Here is a 13,096-nt window from a genome sequence, read left to right as displayed (position 1 = left end):
TCAAATAAATTGTTTATAGTAAAAACTAATTATTTTCCAAGCTTTTCTTTCTATTATGATTATTTTATACCATTTGGGGTTTATTCATCACCAATTGGTATGGAGTAGAATGTACACTTTTCCCTTGAACCTCACATCTCCAGGTTAAAGTGAAGGGTAATGGGGAAGCACAGTTCCCCTTCCTGTACTAAAAGGGATGTTAAAACAGTTTAACTTAAGGCCTGCCTCCCTGCCCTTCATGGGTCCCGCTGTGGCCATAAGATCCCAGCACCCGGCCCCTCCTATGGCCTGGGCTGTTCTGGCATGGCGCAGCTGGCTGTCAGTAGAGTTCACCGGCAAGGGCCGGTTAACCAGTTAGTATACCGGTTAGCTTACTGATATGCTTAGCGTTCAACTGTTTAACATCCTTAAAGCAGAGGAAGGCTTCTCTCTGGATTGCTCATTATTTTTAAAGTTACAATATAAGACGGCTACCATCTGAGTCTTCCTAGGGGAGCAGCATTCCTGCTTAGCATCTCTCTTTCTCGGCAGGTACAGCTGAGTGCTCCCCTTCCCATTTCAATCTACTTCATCCATGTCCTGGATCCCAGTATTTAGCCTAGTCTCAGGGGTCAGTGCAATCAGTTAGGTCAGGGGTGGGGAAACTCAGGTCTGGGGCCAGATATGGCCCATGGCTTGCGTGGATCCAGCCCCCAAGGCTTAGGGCCCTCCCCCAGTATTGGGGAGCCCATGCTGTCCCCCAGCCCTCCCACTGTCCTATCACAGGGCTGAAGCACACAAAATCTACTAGGCTGGGCCCCTCTACGTTCTGGTGTGCAAGAGTGGCTTTCTCCTCAGTTGGGGGCCATGTCAGTGAGAGGTTTTGTTTTTTGTGTTTTTTTGCTTCTCACTTCTGTGAGGCTTCTGACTGATTATTCTCTGGGTCAGCAGCCCAGACCCAAACATTTCCCCACTTGAGTTAGGCCCTGCCCCACTACAGGCTGTGACCAACAGGCTTTTTGCTTTGTGCAGGCCATGGCCACTTGCCCTAGGACCACGTTGAGATGGAGTTGCCACCACGCAGGTGCCCGTGCAAAGCCAAGAACAGGAGAGCCAGCAGGTTACTGCGCTAGCTCTCGGCTGGGAGAGCTCAGTGCCCACTCTCGCCAGGGCACTGCCTCGATGTCAAGGAGAGAAGGGAGACAAGTGGTAGGTCAGTCGAGGGACTACATCTATCGGCTTACAAGCGACATGCCCTTGTAAAGGAGCCCGCCCAGACCTCCTGCAGCAGCAGGGTGAGGGCTCCGCGCTGGCCCAGCCCTGGCCAATGCCAACCAGGGGGCTCCCAGCCAGTTCCACCAGCTCGGGGCGGCAGCGACGTTTTGGTAACGGAATTAAATGTCCCCCCAACGTGCCCCCCCTTCACTCCCTCAGAACCAGCTGGAGGAGGGAGGGGCCCCTCCGCACCAAACACCGGGGCACGAGACAGACCGACCAACCGCCAGCCGCGACGTCTTCGGCTCGCAAGGTACCGACACAGAGCTCGCTGGAAAGAAGGAAGGCGGAGACGAAAGGCCTATGGCAGAAGCACATGCGCAGTGAAGGTGTGTGGGGGAGAGGGAAGAACCACGGCGCGCCGGAGGTGACTACAATTCCCAGCATACATTACAGCGTGGTTCAGTGCATGCTGGGAGTTGTAGTCTCCTAAGGGCTTGATTGATGGCGGCCACCTCTGTTGCATTTTGTCAGTTGGGAGCGTCCCGCCGGTTCCTGGGCAAACGCAGCATATTGCCAGTACTGTTCAGTGGGGCAGGCCAGGATGTGCGCCTAAGGCTGCCTACTTTCATTTCCCTACCATCCCTTGAACAAGCTCATGAATGCAGCAGCAGGGACTCTGGGAGAGCTGATCAGACAGCAGATGGCATACTGGGGATTAGAATAGCATTGTGATTGATGCCTTCCTTATAAATCTCTAGTAAGCACCCTTAAGGGTGTAGATGGACTGGAGGTCACTAGCCATATGGGATGATGCTTCTGCTTTCCCTATTAACTTCTTCTTTCCTCTCCCTAGGTTAACATTGACAGAAGGCCCAGCAGCCCATGGCATGGCTTATATAGTAGTGTACCTAAAACCTCAGAGTGCTGGCAGTGTAGCATGCTGCGTCAACCACAAAGTGATCTAGGCTCACAAAAAGTAGCAGTGGGCAGGCTAAGTTTACTGAAAATGGGATCAAAAAATCTTATGATTCAGTATTACTGGATGAACTAATAACAATGGCATACAATGATTACACAGTTTCAGGGGGTAGCCAAGTTAGTCTGTACAGAAAAAAAACAACAAATGGTCTGATAACACTTTATAGACTAACAAAACATGTAGATGGTATCATAAACTTTCATGGGCACAGCCCACTTCTTCAGATGACCGGAGTTCTGAGTTTAGGATGTGCAGACCCAAAATAAATAGGGGGGGGGGGGGAGGGAGACAGGGAGCAGAGGGTATAGAAAATAAGGGGGTTAAGGGAATCAGTGAGTATTTTAAGATTGGGTAGTTAAAAGGAAGCAGATAAGAATCAAAGTCAATTCTTATCCTTCCCGACATAGGAATCTACACAAAGAGCTGTTTTCACCTCTATTGAAAGTTAAGTGCCCCAGCTAGCCTTCATCATGACTAAATCCATTAGCATGCAAACTGAATTTGCAGATGAACTCTAATTCCAATGCTTCTCTGTATATCTGGCTAGTAGAATTGGTTTGTGACAAGACAGCCATTTGAAGATCTTTTAAACTATGATTAGGACGATTGAAATGTTCCCCAACAGCCTTCTGTATGTTACCTTTACATATATCTGATTTGTTTCCATTGATTCTTTCCCACAGAGATTGTCCAGTTTGTCTAATATCTATAGCAGTGGGGCATTGCTGGTATTTGATGGCATAGATCAAATTACTGGATGTGCAGTCAAATGACCTTTTGATTTGGTAGCTTATGTTGTTAGCTCCAGTGATTAATTCACTAGTATAGATATGTGGGCACAGTGATGCATGCCAAATAATAGTAATACTATAACCCTTAGAAGAGGGTCCTATTTCAAACCCATTATGGCAGCTCCACTGTGAAATGAATTGGTAGGTCTGTTTGCCAATAGCCAAGAGTCCACAGGACAAAAAAAAGCTAAACAAAAAGCCCACCACCACAATTTGTTTTAATCAACGACTTTATTGGAAGTCTTAGTACACAGCCTAAAAACTGAATTGGCTACAGATTGAATTCTCCTCTCCCTCCTGGAGAATTAGCAAAGCATTGAATATGCTGTACCAATCTGAGGGGTTAGACAGAGGACTTCATTTTCTAGGGCTTTTTATTTTGTACCAGCTGTATATTCATTCATAAATTGTGGGAAAACTCCACTAGAAATAACAGCAATACTCCTTGCTGGCTGTGTTGCTGCAGTACCACTAAAAGCTTTCCAAGGTTGGCCAGCTATCACTCAAAACATAAGATGCTGGTGCAAAGTACATGCATGGCATCCAATAGAACAGAACTACCAAATACAGGCATTGCTGGATGGAAGATAAAACAGCTCAAAAAGGCACCTGTTTCTGAGAACTGGAAATTTTAAAAATAAACAGAGATAAATGATTAACAGTGTTTAGTATTAGAAGAAGCCAAAATTCAATGGTTCTACCTTCCAAGGTATCAATTCCAAGGCTAGTTATATGACTTCTGTGAGGTAGATGTGATAGGAAACTTTACTGGCTGTGTGATCTCTTATATGGAAAATAAGTTTGAATGGTTGCAAATAAATTCAGATACGAGAGCTTGGGTTTCCAAACAATCCCTTTATTAAAGGCAGCCTCATCTTCCAGTTTGCCTGTTTCTTACCCATGGCATTTGTGAAGGTTCACGGTTAAATAGTATATTAAACAGACAATAAATTAGAACAGTAACAAGATAAATAAAACTAAGAGCTCTCTAGATTTGGATACTATCTGACTAAACAAGTATAGATGGTGGGGAAGTTTTTGAGTGGTAAACCACCTTCTCAGCGCTTTCTGGCTTTCAGTCTAGTTATTTCACAATGCTGAAGTTCTTGTGCTCTAGTGCAAAAATCTTCTTCTCATTGCGGAATTCTGCTCGTTCAATGTGGGATCTTGGGCTTCCTTTCTTCCTGAGCCATTCCTGCATCTCCCGTACCTTGACTATGGGGCCTTGGATTTGTCCTTCCACAGTGCCATCTTCCGTGTTTTGGACCCAGCCAACCACCCCTAGCTTCTTACCCTCATTCTAAAAAAAGGAAATATGAGATGAAGATAAGGTTAGTCTGAACTGAAGGTGGACTACAGACCATCTTTATATTGGAATTAATCCTCTGTCAGGACCATAGACAAGCCATCTATAAGAGATACCATTGAAGCCAGACAGAATGTACTGTGGGATTAATTCAGCTATTGTAACACCTTTCCATTGAAAATGCAATACAGCCTTTGAGTTATCTCTAAGGAATTCAACCCTGGCACTGTCCACAGCTAGAGCCCAAACAAAGCACAACTGTGGGTATAAAAGTCATGCTAGTAACTCAGCAAAGGCTTTCCTGACTCAGTTTCAGATTTACATATGACTCAGAAACCTCACAAAAACCTCTAGAACTTTGACAGGATGGAGCCTGTGATGGAGACCATTAGGAGACCACAACAGAATGTTGGCTGACCAGGAAGAGGGGAAGGTGACTCCACAGTATGGGAGATTCAAAAAGGAAAAGACTTTAGCCTTGAATGTTAATCTTTTTCATTAAAGTACAAAATTCTACTCAGCTTTTGTTTTCTAACAGGACAGCAATACCTAGACCACCACTCCAGTGCCAAGACAGTACTCTAGGAATTGAAATGTAATGGACTGTACTTATTTAGTGAGAAGTCCCCAGCAAGTCACACCGGGACCACCCCATTCCTCACCCCAAAATGTGATGAATCAAAACCGCAAGACCAGTGACACAACGGCCAGCCTATGCAGAGGGGACTTCAGTACAGCCTAGGCCTCTGTGGTGACTAGATCAAGGTGCCTGAGCAGCCCCATCTTGGCTGAGCTGTCAGCCTTGCCCTCTGCCCCAGCGCTTGCAGCAGACACACCTGGGTGTACTTGCGGAAGAACACTCCTTGGACTCTTCCAAAGATCTCATAGTCCACAGAGATGAGGCTGTCGTCCTCAGCCATGGTCACGCGCACCTGGTACAAAAATAAAGTGGCGACCATTAGTAGAGCCCAAGGGGAATGACCCCACCTTCCTCCTCTTCGCGTGTCGGACGGGCTTCCCGCAGGACCCCGCAGAGGCTGCATTGCATGGCTCGGGGAGAGGACAGGACCGGCGGGCCGAGACCGCGCCTTATTGGGTCCCTAACGTGCCACGACCCGTGTCCAAGAAGGAGCCAATGGGCAGCCGCCCGGCGCAAGGCAGAGGGCATCCCGGGCTCCCTGCCGTGCCCTGGGGCGGGGTTAGGCCTCCGCCAGCCCCGGGCAGCGTCCTGGCTCCGCCCACCTGTCCCCATCTCCACCAGCAACTTCACGAAAAGCGAGGGAGGCGACCCGGGGTCCGAGCCCCTCTGGCCCGGTCCGGCCGGACTCACCAGCCGGGGGCCTGCAGCCAGAGCGAAACCTAACGCCCCCCAACGGCCGCAGCGCGCTTCGGCCTCCGCCGCCTCCAAGCGGGAACAGAGCGGCCCCAGACCATAGAGCGGAGTCCGGCTGCGGAGCAGAACGGTTATCAAGCGCATTCGGGCGGGCCCTAGCTAGAACCATAGAGAGCCGAGTGCCAGAGAGGCCGACTCAGCCGGAAGCCAGCGCGACCCTGGAGACGGCGTTGGCGTGCTGGTTTCCAAGCAACTGTAGTAAACAGTCAGTGCGCAAGCCCAAGCAGTCCAGCGCTGCCGGAGGCCCAGGTGAGGAGGGCGGCGGGGCGTTTGTTTCCTCAGGGGTGCGCGAGGGCAGCACCTTCCCCGGGCGGGAGTCAGGGCAGGGGGTGGGTGCCGGCTGTCAGCTCGTGTCTGGGCAGCCTCGCGCCCCCTGAGCGGCCCCGCCTCCGCGAGGAAAGCCAGCGTTGCTTCCCCTTTGCGGACGTGGGGATAACCACCACCCCCCGAGAGGGACTTCCCCAAGCGAAAAGGAGGAAGGTGCCTGACTGGGTCAAGGTCCAGCTCAGCCACCTCTCGCGGAGCAAGATGAGACTTTGCCTCAGTGTCTGACTGGGACTGGGACACGGACATGTCGCATCAGAGAACGTGACCTCTTTGATTTTTCAGTACGTGGGCGGAGACAAGGGCTATAAAAACAATCAACTGCAAAAAATTCATTCAGCTTCAGCAAGCTCAAGGGCTGTTTGATAAGATAAAGGAGTGTTAGAACAATACATACATGCTGTTTAATTTGACAAGAGTCCCTGCAAACCTGTCCCACGCTCAGCAGTTTGTAATGTGCCCGTTAGGATTTGGTGAGTTCTAATATCAGTTTCTTATTCTCATTTGAATAGCCATTTGATCACAAAAAAGGACCACAAAACAGTGCTGCTGACTGACCTCAGAACCCAGCTCTTGAAGCTCCAGTGTGTTTGAATTTAAAACAAAACAGGGGCACTATAAGTTCTATCAAAGCACAATAATTAGAAGGTAGAACTGAGTCCAGAGCTTGCAAATTAACCTAGACACTAGCCCACTCAAAACTCAATCAAGTGCCCAGTCAAGAGCTTCCTCCCTTACTGCTTTTCATAACTAAATTACTGCTGCTGTCACAGTCCCTTCTAACCCATTATCTGTTCAACTGTTTTCATTTCAATTAAAAACATCTGTAACCTATTGTCCAATTTGGCAAAACTCCTTGATACCTATAAAGCAAATGGTGGATGTTTGTACCTCTATGATAGTGCTATAAGTGTGATTTTTAAGCACACCTGATCACATGACTTCAGTCTAGTGGTAGTGAACGCACAACTGCCAGTAGTACCTGTCTTAAACTTGTTGCAGTCTGGTGGATATGCCTCTGGAATTCTAACAACCTTTTCAGCAGCTGGGGATTAGACTGCAAATAAATTACCTCCCCCCCCATAATGACATTTACGTGAGCATTGCGCAGCCCAAAACCTACATATCTTCATCATCTGCTGTACATTTAGTTTAAATTACACCCCAAGTGCAGGGACTTTTGCTAATTTGTGATGAGGAATAATGGGCCTTGCTGTGTAGGAACCTCAAGTTGTCTGCTCAGGCTGTGTCCTGTGGAAGAGCCTGCTGCACTGGAGCATGATTCTGGAGGTTTCTGTATATTGACTCTAGAACATTTGTGTTGGCAGAACCCAAAGAATATTTGCTTTTCTATCTAGCCTTACAAATTCTAAAAGGAGAAATATGTAGGAAAACAGCAGATCTTATTAGGTAGCAGACTTCTCTGCTAGGTGAACACATTCCTGTTGTTTCACGAGGCATACCTGCGCTGGTCAACAAAGGCTTCCTTGTCGACAGCGGTGCGTCCAGACTGCCCCGCTTTGCCAACAAACAGCTGATCATCAGCTGGTCGGCAGAGCGCAGCAGCAGTTTAAATTTAAATGAAGCCGTGGTTATTTAAATTGCAGCTTCATTTCCCTCTGCCGATCAGCCTAATCTACATGGCTCCATCGACTGAGCCATGTAGTTCAGACACACCCAAAGAAGAAATTTATTTCTAAGTACATACGGTAAAACCAGGAGAGGCAGCAATGAGGACCTGCAGCTCAGGAAAGGTTCACAGAGTTCAGAAAAATCACAGAACCTCTTCAAAACTCCATTAATGTCCTTTGAGCTGGTCAGCACCCTCTAGAGTGTAGATTTTGTGGGAGGAAGTTTGGGAACAGATTTTGTCTGTAATATCTTTGATTTTGCCCCTATGTCCTCCAACAGGCACTGAATGGCTCAGATACAGCTGGCTGTGTATCCACCTGTGGATTCTATGGTGACAGCTCCCAGTCTTCCATTGAAAGGGCCTGAGAGATACCATCTCAAGGCTCTTGGATACCAATCCCGGCTAGAACACCTGAAGAATAACTTCCAGCAGCAGCTCCTGCGTGAGAAGGAGGAGAAACTGAAGGGTCTCTACATCTGCAAAAGCCGGAATCATTCCTGCTCTCTCTCTTCTGGGAGCAGCCAGCAGGATTTCTGGGAACAGGGGGTCTTCTACTCTGCTGGATTGCACAGCAGGTGTCTCCCCAGTCAGACCAGTACTTTGCCATCCAAGTGGGCAGCCAGGCGGCGAGAAGGAGTGGACCGGTCCTACCCCCTGAAACCAGTCTTTCATCACAAAGCTGGAAGCGTTCCAGAGGTCAGTATAGGTCATCTTAGGAGCTTGCCACCCATGGCTGAATCTCCCAGCAGTAGATTTAGCTCAAAAAAGAGAGGGAGATTGCCAGCAGCCAGGACTCAGACAGACATTTTGCCATCTCTTTTGGCAGCAGAGCAGCCAAAGCTAACAGCCACCCATCCAGGAAGGGCAGAATTGGGTTACATCCAAAGGTTGGAGGCAGCTGGGAAGAGCCTGGAAGAGGAGATCCGGAAGAAAGAGGCCTTCCTCAGGGAGAAGCTGAGAAGAACAGAGGAGGAGCTCAGGAGGATCCAGAGGGAAAAGGAGCAGGTGGAGATGGAAGAGAGAAAGGAGAGGAAAACAGCAGGGCTTTCTGGGGGAAACATTTTCAGGGCTACAGCCAAACTTAGTGAAGGGGACTTTGATTGGGAACAGTCTTCAGAGGGTGCCATGTCCATGCCAAGCAACACCCACCTTCCCTATGTGCTTGGCATAGAGGGACTCAAGAAGGGGCGGCTGGTGGCCAGCAACAGCAAAATTCAAGAGCACATGTCTTTGGACAGCATGGCCTCCTGTGCAAAGGTGGTCATGATGAAACACAGCCATAGGTCACCTGCAGCAGCTCCCTTAAAACAAGACCCTGGAGCAGAACTGTTGCACTTGCAGGCTCCCACTGGTGGGGAACAGGGAGAGCTAGCACAATGTGGCTTCTGTGGGCGTAAATTTCTCCACCTTCGGCTGGAGAAACACATGAATATTTGCAGCAAGAGCCAAGGCTCCAAGAGGAAAGTATTTGACTCAAGCATGGCCAGAGCCAGGGGCACTGAACTGGAACAATATCAACACTGGAAGGGCAAAACCACCACCCAGGTAAAATGCACTCCCAGGCAACTGGCTGACCTGAGGGCAGGACAGTCCTTCCCCCATGGGACTCTTTAAAAAGCATGGAATTATACCTATTTTAATTATACTTAGTATGGCCCTGACACTTCATTCAGGCCCCGTGGAATATAGCCATCTTTAAGGGAAAAGCTAATCACCTGGGCCTTTTATATTGTGCAAGGGGAAGATTCTCCTCCCATTAAAATGGGCTCAATTTGCTTCCACCACACACGCAATGTTGGGATGCTCCCATCAGGGGCAATCTTTTATGGGCATAGGGGGGTCAGCTGTACTTATACTGCAGCTCCTCCACATTAATTGAGGCTGCTCTGGGGGTCAGGCTGGCACCTGATTTACAAGCCTATTGTTAAAACAAATGAATGGCAATGGGAGCATTAGCACCCATTCTTCCCTTGGCTAAACTCCAGCAGCCCCTGCCTCATGTATCTTGGCCCAACTGCTGCAAGCTCCCTTTAGGTATCTTTCCCCTGCTGCTCCTGGTGACCAATGTGTTTCCTTGGCAATCAGCATGTCTCAGTGGCCTTAAATGGGTGATATCAATCTGAGGTGTTGCTGCACTGAAGGCGGGTTCAGGGCTGGCTATGGGGTTGGGCCCTCTCTGAGAAGATGCCGAGTAAAGGCAGGGGCTGGAGCCAGCCCATTTATAGCTCCTGCCGTCTGTACTAACCACCCATCCCTCTCGGTGCAGAATGAACCACCCAAGAACAACAACTGGAGACAAAAGCATGAGTCTTTCATCCAGACCCTGCGCCAGGCCCGTGAGATGCAGCACGTGATCTCCAAAGGGGGGAAGCTCTCAGACCTGCCCCCACTACCCCCTGTAGAGAACCCAGACTATGTCTCCTGTCCCCACTGCAGCCGGCGCTTTGCACCCAAGGTAGCTGAGAGACACATTCCCAAGTGCAAGACTATCAAGAACCGACCTCCACCCCCACCACAAAGGAGACGTTAAGGATGACATGTTACAGTGAATCTGGCTCCCTCTCTTAGCTTGGCTTCCATCTACAGGCAGCAGTGGAAGCTGTGTGTTCTTACCATTCCCTGAGCTGGCTGCTGACTTTTAAGATATCACCATGTAAAGTGAGTGAGGAGCTCAGGGTCATGGACTCAGACTCATTGACCAAATACTAAAATGCTTTTACTTTGAGCTGCAGTCAGTGGTTCCTGAATGTGCACAGATGGGTCCAAGGCAGCTTAAGCCACCACCCTGATGCTGCTGGTTCTAATCTCTTCACCTTTCTACAACTTTCCACAAAAAGTTCCAATTCTCAGCTGAAGAGAGTGGTGGATCTTTGTATAAGCAGGGGATGCCCTTTGTATAGGGAATGGGGTTGTCAGTAAGACAACAGCCAAGGAAGAACCACCATGAAGGATAGACTGGTTCTAAGAATCATGGTTACCTGCTATGGGGGGGGGGGGGGGGGGGAGGCTAGAGCAGAGATTTAGGGCTCTTTCCTGAAATGTGAGTACTGTCTCTGGCAGAGGTCAATGAGTGTTCATAGATGGAAATAAGTCGTCTTTAGGTACCAACATGTTCAGCTTGGAACCAACCACACAAAAATATTCCTATGCTGAGGAGATCAAACTGATATCTGTATTGTTAGCAGCCTGACTGTGCTTAAGAAAGTGCCTTCCTACAGAATTTCTAGTAGCTACTCATCTGGGGAGTGAGCTGGGATTCTACTGCCATTTAGCTGCAGGTGCTGGCACATGAAAACCCTCAAAGATCAATTCCTGAGCTATATCTGCCAAACCTAGGTTTGGCTGTCTCTGCAGCAGAAAGGCCATGTGTAAGTTTAGTTTTGATAAGTCAGGAAAAGTAGTTCGAGGGAGATAAATGATACTAGTACATTATACCATAATGTACAAACTGCAGCTTGCTTTCTTCCTGTTTCTAACAGCCACTGGGAGCAGAATCCAGAACTGCTTCCCCCTCTCAGCTGCTTTTCATGCTTAGTCCTGTTCATTTACTGAATAATGAAAACAGAGCAGGCAGGCTCATTCCATGTTTCTCATGCAGTAGCCCACAGGAGAATTTATTTACCTTGTTTCCACTGGAATTTAGGAAAATCCTGGAACTGTTTTTATTGGACTTTGGGTTGGTAACATTTTACTTCTAAGCATCCAAAAACTTTAAATTTAGGGCCATTTTTTACATACCAACTCTTTAATCAGAAGAGTTAATTGGGGAGGGGAGGCCCATAAAATGTTGCTTCAGCACAATAATTCCTTGGGGCAGAAAGCTTGCGGATAGGGTCCCATAATAGCAGGGGAACTATGCACCACTAGCCACTTATTGAGTATTTGGAGGGGTGACTTTCAGTGCATCTGTGCTTGTTCCAGTGTCAAATGTGGAATGGTAAAGACTCCTAGAACTGGGCCAGGACCTTTAGGCAACAGGGTGACTGTTACAAAGGTATTACTTACCAGATACATGAACTTGAACTCAGATGCAAGGTTCTTTCCAACCTCAATTTTCCCTGGAGAGCATCCTGGCAGTCAGATATTCTTACTGCATGTTTTCTCGTGTTAGAAGAAGGTTGTTCAATACTAACAAAACCCTAGCAAGTGGGTCACAAGCAGTGTACGGATACCACTGGAAGAACAAGTAATTTGTGAGAAAAAATATGATCAAAAGCTTTTTCTTCAAGGGCCATGGTAATCCTGCCCCAGCACAGCCTGGAATAACTACATATAGGCCAGATTGAACTAGGCTTAGTCAGAGGCTATATAGTCAGTCCTTGAGTGTGAGGGATAGAAGAGTCTCCCAAGGAAGTAGCTCTCCTGTCCCCACAATAAGTGAAAAGCACCAATTGGCTAAACTGCATAGTGCAGGGCACTGTGTAAGCATTTAAGAGCTTACAGCCTAAGAAGAAATAATAAAAATCCAGACCCAGGATATGAAATGGATTTAAAGAATGATTACAAGGGTCTTGGCATGTGGCTTAGTAACTCCATTTCTGGTTTTATTGTTGGAGGGTAGCAGAGGTGACAAGAAGGCAGGAGAGGAATAAACAGCAAGAAAATGCACAGGAGGGGGAGAATGGAAATTCCTCTGACCTGATGGATAAAATGTTTTAAATGAACTAAACATGAAAGCAGTTAAGAAAATCGATATAGTAACCTGTAATGTGTTTAGATTATTAAATCCAATTTTACACCAGTCTTACCCTCTTGTCAATGTGCCAAAAATTGTTGGAGTCAACAATGCTGATCTGCATCATACAAGTCAGCAGGAAGAAGCTGAGAGTGGGGAAAATGAGACTTTTAGCTCTTCGGAAGTTGTGGGAGATAATTGGTAGTGGCACACATTCATTAGAAGGGTCTGCTAAAACGATGAGCAGATTAAATAGCTAATGCTGACACTGAAATTGCAGGCCAAGTTGTCTGGTGGGGTAACACCACAGAAGTTAATGGTATTACGTCAAGAGTTAATAGGTTTGCCATCTTTATGTTTCAGAGCTAACAATGGGCAGTTCAGTGCTCTTGTTGAGCTATTGTTTCAGTTCATCTGCTGACTCAGGTAAGCATATAGACACCATGGAACGCAGGAGGCCCTGAATAAAACTTCCAGAGAAGTGAGAGAGAATCAGACAGCTTTTATATTGGTTAAATGCACCCAGCACAGTGGGACCCTGATCCATAAATGGTGCTCTTAGTCCTATGGTAATACAAATAATAAGTCAGCATAACTGGCAGCAGAACAACTTGTTATAACAGCTGAGCAAGTGACTGTGGGACACTTAAAGCTCCAGTAAAATCTCTTCTAAGAGAACGAGGATCTTGCTTCTTTTGAGCCCACCTCTTCCTGCTACTCATACCCCATATTGGAGCTGTTGTAAAAATGGCATCATCAGGAAGAAAAGCAACATCAACAGACGAGGTGTCTCAGGGA

At 47.6% G+C, this 13,096-nt stretch overlaps 3 protein-coding genes across 12 annotated transcripts in view; 1 reads left to right on the top strand and 2 right to left on the bottom strand.

Annotated features, from left to right (window-relative positions):
- Positions 1–1,621, bottom strand: part of MLH3 (mutL homolog 3) — a 32,812-nt gene extending 31,191 nt beyond the window's left edge. For 2 of the 6 annotated variants that reach the window (XM_006117760.4, XM_006117759.4), the window contains exon 1: positions 1,475–1,620. In XM_006117760.4, coding sequence (XP_006117822.2) covers positions 1,475–1,572 — 98 coding nt within the window. In that variant the 5' untranslated portion in view covers positions 1,573–1,620. Of the gene's footprint in view, positions 1–1,446 lie in introns of all 6 variants that reach the window. The other 4 variants (XM_014570804.3, XM_075926863.1, XM_014570805.3 and 1 more) reach the window with 4 other exon arrangements.
- A 2,181-nt stretch (positions 1,622–3,802) lies between these two features.
- ACYP1 (acylphosphatase 1) lies at positions 3,803–5,750 on the bottom strand. Of its 2 annotated transcripts, none has more exons than XM_006117765.4 (3): positions 5,604–5,750; positions 5,110–5,205; positions 3,803–4,267 (listed from the first exon to the last, which is right to left on the bottom strand). In XM_006117765.4, exons 1-3 carry the CDS (start codon positions 5,748–5,750, stop codon positions 4,052–4,054), a joined length of 459 nt encoding a protein of 152 aa, XP_006117827.2. In that variant the 3' UTR covers positions 3,803–4,051. The 2 variants fall into 2 exon arrangements, with proteins under 2 accessions (XP_006117827.2, XP_006117828.2); XM_006117766.4 differs by having other exon boundaries at positions 5,516–5,652.
- Positions 5,751–5,777: 27 nt separating this feature from the next.
- Positions 5,778–10,348, top strand: ZC2HC1C (zinc finger C2HC-type containing 1C). Of its 4 annotated transcripts, none has more exons than XM_006117763.4 (3): positions 5,778–5,915; positions 7,902–9,168; positions 9,890–10,348. In XM_006117763.4, exons 2-3 carry the CDS (start codon positions 7,909–7,911, stop codon positions 10,151–10,153), a joined length of 1,524 nt encoding a protein of 507 aa, XP_006117825.2. In that variant the 5' UTR covers positions 5,778–5,915; positions 7,902–7,908; the 3' UTR covers positions 10,154–10,348. The 4 variants fall into 4 exon arrangements, with proteins under 4 accessions (XP_006117825.2, XP_075782976.1, XP_025037758.2 ...); XM_075926861.1 differs by lacking the exon at positions 5,778–5,915 and adding an exon at positions 6,137–6,274; XM_025181973.2 differs by lacking the exon at positions 5,778–5,915 and adding an exon at positions 6,326–6,463.
- Positions 10,349–13,096: the final 2,748 nt, after the last annotated feature.

Source organism: Pelodiscus sinensis, chromosome 4 (genome assembly GCF_049634645.1).
Source record: "Pelodiscus sinensis isolate JC-2024 chromosome 4, ASM4963464v1, whole genome shotgun sequence".
Lineage (NCBI taxonomy): Eukaryota > Metazoa > Chordata > Testudines > Trionychidae > Pelodiscus > Pelodiscus sinensis.
The sequence above is the reverse complement of the archived record's forward strand: the minus strand, read 5'-3'. Positions and strand labels throughout refer to the sequence as shown.